Source organism: Salmo salar, chromosome ssa09 (genome assembly GCF_905237065.1).
Source record: "Salmo salar chromosome ssa09, Ssal_v3.1, whole genome shotgun sequence".
NCBI classification, from domain to species: Eukaryota; Metazoa; Chordata; class Actinopteri; order Salmoniformes; family Salmonidae; genus Salmo; species Salmo salar.
The window spans coordinates 151,417,285-151,431,864 of NC_059450.1; the positions used below are offsets into that span (position 1 = coordinate 151,417,285).

General features: G+C 45.1%; 1 protein-coding gene across 1 annotated transcript in view; it reads left to right on the forward strand.

Moving 5' to 3' along the window:
* The window catches only part of LOC106613245 (neuroserpin), a 52,173-nt gene extending 37,814 nt beyond the window's left edge, over positions 1–14,359 (forward strand). The window contains exons 5-9 of the mRNA XM_014215316.2: positions 284–488; positions 1,436–1,533; positions 4,732–4,818; positions 12,137–12,226; positions 12,340–14,359. Coding sequence (XP_014070791.2) covers positions 284–488; positions 1,436–1,533; positions 4,732–4,818; positions 12,137–12,226; positions 12,340–12,416 — 557 coding nt within the window. The 3' untranslated portion in view covers positions 12,417–14,359. The remainder of the gene's footprint in view (positions 1–283; positions 489–1,435; positions 1,534–4,731; positions 4,819–12,136; positions 12,227–12,339) is intronic.
* Positions 14,360–14,580: the final 221 nt, after the last annotated feature.

A 14,580-nucleotide genomic window follows, 5' to 3' on the forward strand; every position in this document is an offset into this window, starting at 1 on the left:
TCTGTCTTCTCTGTCTTCTCTGTCTTCTCTGTCTTCTGTCTCTTCTGTCTCTTCTCTCTCTTCTGTCTCTTCTCTCTCTTCTGTCTCTTCTCTCTTCTGTCTCTTCTGTCTCTTCTCTCTTCTCTTTTCTGTCTCTTCTCTCTCTTCTGTTCTCTTCTCTTTTCTGTCTCTTCTGTCTCTTCTGTCTCTTCTGTCTCTTCTGTCTCTTCTCTCTCTTCTGTCTCTCTCACAACCACAGACTCTTGTCTGATATTGTGTCTCTGACATTGTGTGTGTGTGTCAGGTGAGTTCAGTGATGGTTCATCCGAGGCTGGAGGTGTGTACCAGGTGTTGGAGATGCCCTATGAAGGAGAGGATATGAGCATGCTGGTGGTGTTACCCAGACAGGAAGTCCCCCTGGCAGTCCTGGAGCCAATCATCAGAGCCCCTCTTCTGGAGGAGTGGGCCAACAACGTCAAGAGGCAGAAGGTGGAGGTCTACCTGCCCAGGTAGAGGAGAAAACACACACAGACACACTCTCTCACACGCACACACACGCTCAGTCACTCACTCACACTCACACAGTCTCACACTCTCTCACACTCTCTCACTCACACACACGCTCAGTCACTCACTCACACTCTCTCACACTCTCTCACACTCTCTCACTCACTCACACGCTCAGTCACTCACTCACACTCACACAGTCTCACACTCTCTCACACTCTCTCACTCACACACACGCTCAGTCACTCACACAGTCTCACACTCTCTCACACTCTCTCACTCACTCACACGCTCAGTCACTCACTCACACTCTCTCACACTCTCTCACTCACTCACACGCTCAGTCACTCACTCACACAGTCTCACACTCTCTCACACTCTCTCACTCACTCACACGCTCAGTCACTCACTCACACAGTCTCACACTCTCTCACACTCTCTCACTCACTCACACGCTCAGTCACTCACACAGTCTCACACTCTCTCACACTCTCTCACTCACTCACACGCTCAGTCACTCACTCACACTCACACAGTCTCACACTCTCTCACTCACACACACGCTCAGTCACTCACTCACACTCTCTCACACTCTCTCACACTCTCTCACTCACTCACACGCTCAGTCACTCACTCACACTCACACAGTCTCACACTCTCTCACACTCACACACACGCTCAGTCACTCACTCACACTCACACAGTCTCACACTCTCTCACACTCTCTCACTCACTCACACTCACACGCTCACACACTCACACTCTCACACACACTCTCACACACTCTCACACACTCTCGCACACACTCACACACACACACGTTAATCTCTTATATTTATGTGATGTCAGGTTTGATGTGAGACACTTGCTGGCTCACACACACACACACACACACACACACACACACACACACACACACTTGTTCCATTGTATGTGTGTGTATTGTCAGGTTTAAGGTTGAGCAGAAGGTAGATCTGAAGGAGACTCTGCAGGATCTGGGCATCAAGAACATCTTCACTAGAGATGCTGACCTCTCCGCCATGACAGGTAGGAGCCCTTCCCAGCCTGCACACGTCTCTCACTCACACACACACACACACCTCCGCCATGACAGGTAGGAGCCCTTCCCAGCCTGCCCACATCTCTCACACACACACACACACCTCCGCCATGACAGGTAGGAGCCCTTCCCAGCCTGCCCACTTCTCTCACACACACACACACACACACACACACACACCTCCGCCATGACAGGTAGGAGCCCTTCCCAGCCTGCACACGTCTCTCACTCACACACACACACACACCTCCGCCATGACAGGTAGGAGCCCTTCCCAGCCTGCCCACTTCTCTCACACACACACACACACACACACACACACACACACCTCCGCCATGACAGGTAGGAGCCCTTCCCAGCCTGCCCACATCTCTCACACACACACACACACCTCCGCCATGACAGGTAGGAGCCCTTCCCAGCCTGCACACGTCTCTCACTCACACACACACACACACCTCCGCCATTAAAGTGAGATGACTGTTATTGTTGGTCTTTAATTGGAGTGGTTGTGGGGAAAAGGGTCTGAGGAACAAGCAGCAGTGGGTTTTATACATCTAATGTAATTATACAATATGAGGTGGGGGAACATCAAACAGCATCAGAGAAACTGGCCAACCTCCTGGAGAAAGATTCCAGGTTAATACTCTTGTGTTTACGTGTTCATGTGAATCATCCTGGTGACCTTGGTTCCTTGTACTTTCAGGGATGAGCTCTGACATCACTTCCTATCAACAGAGAACAAGTACAAACTTTTCCAAACCAACAGAATAGTTAAACATGACAGTTTTAGAGCCTTTATTCTCTAAATGTTGGTACAGCAGCTGTTCATACAGTTCCCTATGAAATGACCCGCTGTAAACAGAGCAGCCAGAGTGCTTCAGACAGTGTCCTATGAAATCAATCAATAAAATGTATTTATAAAGCCCTTTTTATATCAGCCAATGTCACAAAGTGCTGTACAGAAACGCAGCCTAAAACCCCAAACAGCAAGCAATGCAGGTGTAGAAGCACGGTGGCTTGGAAAAGCTCCCTAGAAAGGCCAGAACCTAGGAAGAAACCTAGAGAGGAACCAGGCTCTGAGGGGTGGCCAGTCCTCTTCTGGCTGTGACAGGAAATGACCCGCTGTAAACAGAGCAGTGAATTTAACAGACATACACTACCGTTCAAAAGTTTGGGGTCACTTAGAAATGTCGTTGGGTTTTTTTTCCCATTAAAATAACATAAAATTGATCAGAAATATAGTGTAGACATTGTTAATGTTGTTAATGACTATTGTAGCTGGAAACGGCAGATTTTTTTATGGAATATCTACATAGGCGTACAGAGGCCCATTATCAGCAACCATCACTCCTGTGTTCCAATGGCACGTTATGTTAGCTAATCCAAGTTTATCATTTTAAAAGGCTAATTGATCATTAGAAAACCCTTTTGCAATTATGTTAGCACATCTGAAAACTGTTGTTCTGATTAAAGAAGCAATAAAACTGGCCTTTAGACTAGTTGAGTATCTGGAGCATCAGCAGTTGTGGGTTTGATTACAGGCTCAAAATGGCTAGAAACAAAGACCTTTCATCTGAAACTCATCAGTATATTCTTGTTCTGAGAAATGAAGGCTATTCCATGCGAGAAAATTCCAAGAAACTGAAGATCTCATACAACGCTGTGTACTACTCCCTTCACAGAACAGCGCAAACTGGCTCTGACCAGAATAGAAAGAGGAGTGGGAGGCGCCAGTGCAGAGGACAAGTACATTCGTGTCTACTTTGAGAAACAGATGCCTCACAAGTCCTCAGCTGGCAGCTTCATTAAATAATACCCACAAACACCAGTCTCAACGTCAACAGTGAAGAGGCGACTCCGGGATGCTGACCTTCTAGGCAGAGTTCCTCTGTCCAGTGTCTGTTCTTTTACCCATCTTAATCTTTTCTTTTTATTGGCCAGTCTGAGATATGGCTTTTTCTTTGCAACTCTGCCTTGAAGGCCAGCATCCCGGAGTCACCTCTTCACTGTTGACATTGAGACTGGTGTTTTGTGGGTATTATTTCATGAAGCTGCCAGTTAAGGACTTTCAAAAACAAGGACATTTCTAAGTGACCCCAAACTTTTGAACGGTAGTGTATTTATTGATTAGCATTGGGGATAATGTGTAACCAAGTCTTTACTGTGTTGTGGTGTCAACAAATTGCATGTCTGCTTTCGCTGGACATCATCATAGGTTCAGAAAACTATCAGAAATAAACAGCACAACGCTGAGGTGTACATTATTACTTAGCAACGGCTATGGAGGAGAAAGTGGCGCTCTGAGGAACTTTCAAATAGAAACCAAATTGGCTTAACTCTCTATACATGACTCTGATCAGACGGAAAGACACACCTTAAATCTCTACCAAGGTACCTCAAGCTGAGTGGGTCGGTCTGAACATCTCTACCAAGGTACCTCAAGCTGAGTGGGTCGGTCTGAACATCTCTACCAAGGTACCTCAAGCTGAGTGGGTCGGTCTGAACATCTCTACCAAGGTACCTCAAGCTGAGTGGGTCGGTCTGAACATCTCTACCAAGGTACCTCAAGCTGAGTGGGTCGGTCTGAACATCTCTACCAAGGTACCTCAAGCTGAGTGGGTCGGTCTGAACATCTCTACCAAGGTACCTCAAGCCGAGTGGGTCGGTCTGAACATCTCTACCAAGGTACCTCAAGCCGAGTGGGTCGGTCTGAACATCTCTACCAAGGTACCTCAAGCCGAGTGGGTCGGTCTGAACATCTCTACCAAGGTACCTCAAGCCGAGTGGGTCGGTCTGAACATCTCTACCAAGGTACCTCAAGCCGAGTGGGTCGGTCTGAACATCTCTACCAAGGTACCTCATGCTGAGTGGGTCGGTCTGAACATCTCTACCAAGGTACCTCATGCTGAGTGGGTCGGTCTGAACATCTCTACCAAGGTACCTCAAGCTGAGTGGGTCGGTCTGAACATCTCTACCAAGGTACCTCAAGCTGAGTGGGTCGGTCTGAACATCTCTACCAAGGTACCTCATGCTGAGTGGGTCGGTCAGATTGACAGAACGGCGCCATGCGTCAGAGGATGGAAATAGTTGGATAGAGATCTTTAACAGTCTCAGCCAGGAGTGTTAGGAACACTTTACATGTTGGAGTGTGTAATGTGTGTGTGTGTGTGTGTGTTGTCCAGACGGTAAGGACCTGTTCATTGGGAAGGCGGTGCAGAAGGCCTACCTGGAGGTGACAGAGGAGGGGGCGGAGGGAGCTGCAGGATCAGGTGACCTCATGGTTGCATCATCATCATCTCCTCACCTCCACCACCCCTCATCAGAGGACCGTTTTATATCCTGTCCACTTTCTCTATTACCCTTACTGACCTCATCGTTAACTTCCTGAAATTACATTCTGTCTGCGGGGTCTACCCTTACTGTCTTTCTGCTCTCTCTCTCTGTCTCTCTCTCTCTCTCTCTCGCTCTCTGTCTCTCTCTCTGCATCTCTCTCTCTCTCGCTTTCTTTTGCTTTTAAATGTTTCCTTCTCTCTATCCACCTGTGCTCTTGCTATTCCTCTCTCTCAATACCTCCCTCTCTCTCTCTATCCCTCTCTCTTTTCCTCTCTGTTCCTCTCTATCCCTCTCTCTATCCCGCTCTCTATCTCTCTCTCTCCGTCTATTAGTACCCTGTCTCTTTTCTATTCTTCTTGTCAATCTCTGTCAGAGTCGATCCTGTGTGTTGTCTTCCCACTGCAGTACTGTGGTGTCTTCCCACTGCAGTACTGTGGTGTCTTCCCACTGCAGTACTGTGTTGTCTTCCCACTGCAGTACTGTGTTGTCTTCCCACTGCAGTACTGTGTTGTCTTCCCACTGCAGTAATGTGGTGTCTTCCCACTGCAGTACTGTGGTGTCTTCCCACTGCAGTACTGTGGTGTCTTCCCACTGCAGTACTGTGGTGTCTTCCCACTGCAGTACTGTGGTGTCTTCCCACTGCAGTACTGTGGTGTCTTCCCACTGCAGTACTGTGGTGTCTTCCCACTGCAGTACTGTGTTGTCTTCCCACTGCAGTACTGTGTTGTCTTCCCACTGCAGTACTGTGTTGTCTTCCCACTGCAGTACTGTGGTGTCTTCCCACTACCGCAGTACTGTGGTGTCTTCCCACTACCGCAGTACTGTGTTGTCTTCCCACTACCGCAGTACTGTGTTGTCTTCCCACTACCGCAGTACTGTGTTGTCTTCCCACTACCGCAGTACTGTGTTGTCTTCCCACTACCGCAGTACTGTGTTGTCTTCCCACTACCGCAGTACTGTGTTGTCTTCCCACTACCGCAGTACTGTGTTGTCTTCCCACTACCGCAGTACTGTGTTGTCTTCCCACTACCGCAGTACTGTGGTGTCTTCCCACTACCGCAGTAATGTGGTGTCTTCCATATGGATGATATATAAACAGTGATGTGGTGTCTTCCCACTACTGCAGTAATGTGGTGTCTTCCCACTACCGCAGTAATGTGGTGTCTTCCCACTACCGCAGTAATGTGGTGTCTTCCATATGGATGATATATAAACAGTAATGTGGTGTCTTCCCACTGCAGTAATGTGGTGTCTTCCATATGGATGATATATAAACAGTAATGTGGTGTCTTCCCACTACTGCAGTACTGTGGTGTCTTCCATATGGATGATATATAAACAGTAATGTGGTGTCTTCCCACTGCAGTAATGTGGTGTCTTCCATATGGATGATATATAAACAGTAATGTGTTGTCTTCCCACTGCAGTACTGTGGTGTCTTCCCACTGCAGTAATGTGGTGTCTTCCATATGGATGATATATAAACAGTAATGTGGTGTCTTCCCACTGCAGTAATGTGGTGTCTTCCATATGGATGATATATAAACAGTAATGTGTTGTCTTCCCACTGCAGTACTGTGGTGTCTTCCCACTGCAGTACTGTGGTGTCTTCCATATGGATGATATATAAACAGTACTGTGGTGTCTTCCCACTGCAGTAATGTGGTGTCTTCCCACTGCAGTACTGTGGTGTCTTCCCACTGCAGTAATGTGGTGTCTTCCCCTACTGCAGTACTGTGGTGTCTTCCCACTACTGCAGTAATGTGGTGTCTTCCATATGGATGATATATAAACAGTAATGTGTTGTCTTCCCACTGCAGTAATGTGGTGTCTTCCCACTGCAGTAATGTGGTGTCTTCCATATGGATGATATATAAACAGTAATGTGGTGTCTTCCCACTACTGCAGGAATGTGGTGTCTTCCCACTGCAGTAATGTGTTGTCTTCCATATGGATGATATATAAACAGTAATGTGTTGTCTTCCCACTGCAGTACTATGGTGTCTTCCCACTGCAGTACTGTGGTGTCTTCCCACTGCAGTACTGTGGTGTCTTCCCACTGCAGTACTGTGGTGTCTTCCATATGGATGATATATAAACAGTAATGTGTTGTCTTCCCACTGCAGTACTGTGGTGTCTTCCCACTGCAGTAATGTGGTGTCTTCCATATGGATGATATATAAACAGTAATGTGGTGTCTTCTCACTGCAGTAATGTGGTGTCTTCCATATGGATGATATATAAACAGTAATGTGGTGTCTTCCCACTGCAGTAATGTGGTGTCTTCCATATGGATGATATATAAACAGTAATGTGGTGTCTTCCCACTGCAGTAATGTGGTGTCTTCCATATGGATGATATATAAACAGTAATGTGGTGTCTTCTCACTGCAGTAATGTGTTGTCTTCTCACTGCAGTAATGTGTTGTCTTCCATATGGATGATATATAAACAGTAATGTGGTGTCTTCTCACTGCAGTAATGTGTTGTCTTCCCACTGCAGTAATGTGTTGTCTTCCCACTGCAGTAATGTGTTGTCTTCCCACTGCAGTAATGTGTTGTCTTCCCACTGCAGTAATGTGGTGTCTTCCCACTGCAGTACTGTGGTGTCTTCCCACTGCAGTACTGTGGTGTCTTCCCACTGCAGTAATGTGGTGTCTTCCATATGGATGATATATAAACAGTAATGTGGTGTCTTCCCACTACTGCAGTAATGTGGTGTCTTCCCACTGCAGTAATGTGTTGTCTTCCATATGGATGATATATAAACAGTAATGTGGTGTCTTCCCACTACCGCAGTAATGTGGTGTCTTCCATATGGATGATATATAAACAGTAATGTGGTGTCTTCCCACTGCAGTAATGTGGTGTCTTCCATATGGATGATATATAAACAGTAATGTGTTGTCTTCCCACTGCAGTACTGTGGTGTCTTCCCACTGCAGTAATGTGGTGTCTTCCATATGGATGATATATAAACAGTAATGTGGTGTCTTCCCACTACTGCAGTACTGTGGTGTCTTCCATATGGATGATATATAAACAGTAATGTGGTGTCTTCCCACTGCAGTAATGTGGTGTCTTCCATATGGATGATATATAAACAGTAATGTGGTGTCTTCCATATGGATGATATATAAACAGTAATGTGGTGTCTTCCAACTGCAGTAATGTGGTGTCTTCCCACTGCAGTACTGTGGTGTCTTCCCACTGCAGTACTGTGGTGTCTTCCCACTGCAGTAATGTGGTGTCTTCCCACTGCAGTACTGTGGTGTCTTCCCACTACTGCAGTAATGTGGTGTCTTCCATATGGATGATATATAAACAGTAATGTGGTTTCCCACTTAATGTGTCTTCCCACTGCAGTAATGTGGTGTCTTCCATATGGATGATATATAAACAGTAATGTGGTGTCTTCCCACTACTGCAGTACTGTGGTGTCTTCCCACTGCAGTACTGTGTTGTCTTCCATATGGATGATATATAAACAGTAATGTGGTGTCTTCCCACTGCAGTAATGTGTTGTCTTCCCACTGCAGTAATGTGGTGTCTTCCATATGGATGATATATAAACAGTAATGTGTTGTCTTCCCACTGCAGTACTATGGTGTCTTCCCACTGCAGTACTGTGGTGTCTTCCCACTGCAGTACTGTGGTGTCTTCCCACTGCAGTACTGTGGTGTCTTCCATATGGATGATATATAAACAGTAATGTGTTGTCTTCCCACTGCAGTACTGTGGTGTCTTCCCACTGCAGTAATGTGGTGTCTTCCATATGGATGATATATAAACAGTAATGTGGTGTCTTCTCACTGCAGTAATGTGGTGTCTTCCATATGGATGATATATAAACAGTAATGTGGTGTCTTCCCACTGCAGTAATGTGGTGTCTTCCATATGGATGATATATAAACAGTAATGTGGTGTCTTCCCACTGCAGTAATGTGGTGTCTTCCATATGGATGATATATAAACAGTAATGTGGTGTCTTCTCACTGCAGTAATGTGTTGTCTTCTCACTGCAGTAATGTGTTGTCTTCCATATGGATGATATATAAACAGTAATGTGGTGTCTTCTCACTGCAGTAATGTGTTGTCTTCTCACTGCAGTAATGTGTTGTCTTCCCACTGCAGTAATGTGTTGTCTTCCCACTGCAGTAATGTGTTGTCTTCCCACTGCAGTAATGTGTTGTCTTCCCACTGCAGTAATGTGTTGTCTTCCCACTGCAGTAATGTGTTGTCTTCCCACTGCAGTAATGTGGTGTCTTCCCACTGCAGTAATGTGGTGTCTTCCCACTGCAGTACTGTGGTGTCTTCCCACTGCAGTACTGTGGTGTCTTCCCACTGCAGTACTGTGGTGTCTTCCCACTGCAGTAATGTGGTGTCTTCCATATGGATGATATATAAACAGTAATGTGGTGTCTTCCCACTACTGCAGTAATGTGGTGTCTTCCCACTGCAGTAATGTGTTGTCTTCCATATGGATGATATATAAACAGTAATGTGGTGTCTTCCCACTGCAGTAATGTGGTGTCTTCCATATTGATGATATATAAACAGTAATGTGTTGTCTTCCCACTGCAGTACTGTGGTGTCTTCCCACTGCAGTAATGTGGTGTCTTCCATATGGATGATATATAAACAGTAATGTGGTGTCTTCCCACTACTGCAGTACTGTGGTGTCTTCCATATGGATGATATATAAACAGTAATGTGGTGTCTTCCCACTGCAGTAATGTGGTGTCTTCCATATGGATGATATATAAACAGTAATGTGGTGTCTTCCATATGGATGATATATAAACAGTAATGTGGTGTCTTCCCACTGCAGTAATGTGGTGTCTTCCCACTGCAGTACTGTGGTGTCTTCCCACTGCAGTACTGTGGTGTCTTCCCACTGCAGTAATGTGGTGTCTTCCCACTGCAGTACTGTGGTGTCTTCCCACTACTGCAGTAATGTGGTGTCTTCCATATGGATGATATATAAACAGTAATGTGTTGTCTTCCCACTGCAGTAATGTGGTGTCTTCCATATGGATGATATATAAACAGTAATGTGGTGTCTTCCCACTACTGCAGTAATGTGGTGTCTTCCCACTGCAGTAATGTGTTGTCTTCCATATGGATGATATATAAACAGTAATGTGGTGTCTTCCCACTGCAGTACTGTGGTGTCTTCCCACTGCAGTACTGTGGTGTCTTCCATATGGATGATATATAAACAGTAATGTGGTGTCTTCTCACTGCAGTAATGTGTTGTCTTCTCACTGCAGTAATGTGTTGTCTTCCCACTGCAGTAATGTGTTGTCTTCCCACTGCAGTAATGTGTTGTCTTCCCACTGCAGTAATGTGGTGTCTTCCCACTGCAGTACTGTGGTGTCTTCCCACTGCAGTACTGTGGTGTCTTCCCACTGCAGTACTGTGGTGTCTTCCCACTGCAGTACTGTGGTGTCTTCCATATGGATGATATATAAACAGTAATGTGGTGTCTTCCCACTACTGCAGTAATGTGGTGTCTTCCCACTACCGCAGTAATGTGGTGTCTTCCATATGGATGATATATAAACAGTAATGTGGTGTCTTCCCACTACTGCAGTAATGTGGTGTCTTCCATATGGATGATATATAAACAGTAATGTGGTGTCTTCCCACTACCGCAGTAATGTGGTGTCTTCCATATGGATGATATATAAACAGTAATGTGGTGTCTTCCCACTGCAGTAATGTGGTGTCTTCCATATGGATGATATATAAACAGTAATGTGGTGTCTTCCCACTACTGCAGTACTGTGGTGTCTTCCATATGGATGATATATAAACAGTAATGTGGTGTCTTCCCACTGCAGTAATGTGGTGTCTTCCCACTGCAGTAATGTGGTGTCTTCCATATGGATGATATATAAACAGTAATGTGGTGTCTTCCATATGGATGATATATAAACAGTAATGTGGTGTCTTCCCACTGCAGTAATGTGGTGTCTTCCCACTGCAGTAATGTGGTGTCTTCCCACTGCAGTAATGTGGTGTCTTCCATATGGATGATATATAAACAGTAATGTGGTGTCTTCCATATGGATGATATATAAACAGTACTATGGTGTCTTCCCACTGCAGTAATGTGGTGTCTTCCCACTGCAGTACTGTGGTGTCTTCCCACTGCAGTACTGTGGTGTCTTCCCACTGCAGTAATGTGGTGTCTTCCCACTGCAGTACTGTGGTGTCTTCCCACTACTGCAGTAATGTGGTGTCTTCCATATGGATGATATATAAACAGTAATGTGGTGTCTTCCCACTGCAGTACTATGGTGTCTTCCCACTGCAGTACTGTGATGTCTTCCCACTGCAGTACTGTGGTGTCTTCCATATGGATGATATATAAACAGTAATGTGTTGTCTTCCCACTGCAGTACTATGGTGTCTTCCCACTGCAGTACTGTGGTGTCTTCCCACTGCAGTACTGTGGTGTCTTCCATATGGATGATATATAAACAGTAATGTGTTGTCTTCCCACTGCAGTACTGTGGTGTCTTCCCACTGCAGTAATGTGGTGTCTTCCATATGGATGATATATAAACAGTAATGTGGTGTCTTCCATATGGATGATATATAAACAGTAATGTGGTGTCTTCCCACTGCAGTAATGTGGTGTCTTCCATATGGATGATATATAAACAGTAATGTGGTGTCTTCTCACTGCAGTAATGTGTTGTCTTCTCACTGCAGTAATGTGTTGTCTTCCATATGGATGATATATAAACAGTAATGTGGTGTCTTCTCACTGCAGTACTGTGGTGTCTTCCCACTGCAGTAATGTGTTGTCTTCCCACTGCAGTAATGTGTTGTCTTCTCACTGCAGTAATGTGTTGTCTTCCCACTGCAGTAATGTGTTGTCTTCCCACTGCAGTAATGTGTTGTCTTCCCACTGCAGTAATGTGGTGTCTTCCCACTGCAGTACTGTGGTGTCTTCCCACTGCAGTAATGTGGTGTCTTCCATATGGATGATATATAAACAGTGCCCCCTCCTGCTGACTGTTCATTGTCAGTAAATTTAAATGACACTCCATTGTATACTCCTTGCATCCTCTCTCCTCGCCTCCTTCTTAAAACCCATTGGGCAGAAGGGCCGAGGGGAGGGACTCCTGGCTTTCTTATCCAATGGGTTTTGAGAAGGAGGCAAGGAGAAAGGAGAGAGAACGCGAGAAGTATGCAACTGAGAATCTCCCCGTGTGTTGAATGTTCTCTCCCTCTCTGTAGGAATGATGGCCCTCACCAGGACTCTGGTTCTGAACCCTCAGGTCATGGCTGATCACCCCTTCTTCTTCATCATCAGAAACCGCAGGACAGGTATGTGTTACGCTGTCGGTCTGTCTGTCGTACGTCAGTCAGTCTCTGTCTCTTTCTCTCTGTATCTGACCTTAGTATCTTCCCTGACAGTTTCTTTCTCTCCTCCTCTCCAGGTTCTATCCTGTTCATGGGCAGAGTTATGACACCAGAGGTCATCGACCCCACTGACTTCAACAACGACTCCATGTAACTATGAAGACGGCCAATGGGATTCCAGTGTGCTGCTATCCTGCTATGCGGTCATATGCTCAAAACCAATCAGATCCAGGCAAAACGAGGCCATAAACACAACCTTTCCTCTCCCCATCGCTGGCTGTGTTTTTATACTCTTATCGAGAATATATATGATTCCTATTCTATATATTATATATATTGATATATACATATAATGTGACTGTGTTTTGATACTGTAAGCTTTAACCACAAAAGAGAGATGTAAATACACAACATGAACAAAAGTATGTGGACACCTGCTCATCGAACATCTCATTCCAAAATCATGGGCATTAATATGGAGTTGGTCCCCTTTGCTGCTATAACAGCCTCCTCTCTTCTGGAAGGCTTTCCACTAGATGTTGGAACATTGCTGTGGGGACTTGCTTCCATTCAGCCACAAGAGCATTAGTGAGGTTGGGCACTGATGTTGGGTGATTCGACCTGGCTGGCAGTCTGCGATCCAATTCATCCCAAATGTGTTCGATGGGGTTGATGTCAGGGTTCTGTGCAGGCCAGTCAAGTTCTTCCACACTGATCTCGACAAACCATTTCTGTATGGACCTCGCTTTGTGCACGTGGGCATTGTCATGCTGAAACAGCAAAGAGCCTTCCCCAAACTGTTGCCACAAAGTTGGAAGCACAGAATCGTCTAGAATGTCATTGTATGCTGTAGTGTTAAGATTTCCCTTCACTGGAACTAAAGGGCCCGAACCATGAAAAACAGTCCACAATCATTATTCCTCCTCCACCTAATGTAGTTGACACCATGCATTCGGGCAGGTAGCGTTCTCCTGGCATCCGCCAAACCCAGATTCATCCATCATGCTGCCAGATGGTGAAGTGTGATTCATCACTCCAAAGAACATGTTTCTACTGCTTCAGAGTCCAATGGCGGAGAGCTTTATACCACTCCAGCCGACTCTTAGCATTGTGCATGTTGATCTGATGCTTGTGTGCGGCTGCTCGGCCATGGAAACCCATTTCATAAAGCTCCTGATGAACAGTTATTTTGCTGACGTTGCTTCCAGAGGCAGTTTGGAACTCGGTAGTGAGTGTTGAAACCGAGGACAGAATTTGTACACGCTACGCGCTTCAGCACTCTTCGGTCCCGTTCTGTGAGCTTGTGTAGCCTACCACTTTCTTGGCTGAGCCGTTGTTACTCCTAGACGTTTCCACTTCACAATAACAGCACTTAGTTGACCGGGGCAGCTCTAGCAGGGCAGACATTTTATGAACTGAATTGTTGGAAAGGTGCACGTTGAAAGTCGCTGAGCTCTTCAGTACGAGCCATTCTACTGCCAATGTTTGTCTATGGAGATTGCATGGCTGTGTGCTCGATTTTATTACACCTGTCAGCAACGGGTGTGGCTGAAATAGCTGAATGCACTCATTTGAAGGGTTGTCCACATACTTTTGAAAATATAAAGAAAAGTAATGTTTTCTATTATCTATTGGAAACCATAGAAATAAATTATATATCCATGCACTGCTCCTTTCAATTCACTAGCCTCACACACACACACGCACACACGCATAAACACACACACACTGTCGTTTTTACGGTGTGTCTCCCAAATCACCACCATTATATCCCTGTCCGTTTACTACTGTCTTAGATAGCAGACTAGATATTTATTGCAACAACAACAACAAACTAAAAAACGTGTGCAGATAATTTATGTATTTAATCTTGGTTCCTTTTTTATTTATTTGATGCTATAAAAGTACTTGGTTACAATCCTGATGAACTAATATGCCTTATAAGTTGTTGATTTTAGTGGAGGCTTTTGCAGGTAGGTGATCAGGTTGCTAAGAGGCGTGCAGTTGGAGACTGCGTTTGGATGAAACAGGGAGAAATTATAACACCAGCTGTATTCACTCTTTTACTGAAAATTAAATATCAATGTGTTCCAGTTACAATTGTCTGGTGTCTTTTTGTATGTAATTGCATTGAATTGTATTTGGTAACACTACTTTACATTAAATTGCTCTTATACCTATGTAGTAGCATTGTAATTACTCTACTTACATTGCACTGTAATAGTAATTACATAATTTCTGATGATGACCCTCTGAGGTAAAAGGCCACATAACAGTATTGTCACGTTAAGACTAGAAATGACCTTGACAAGCCCTCT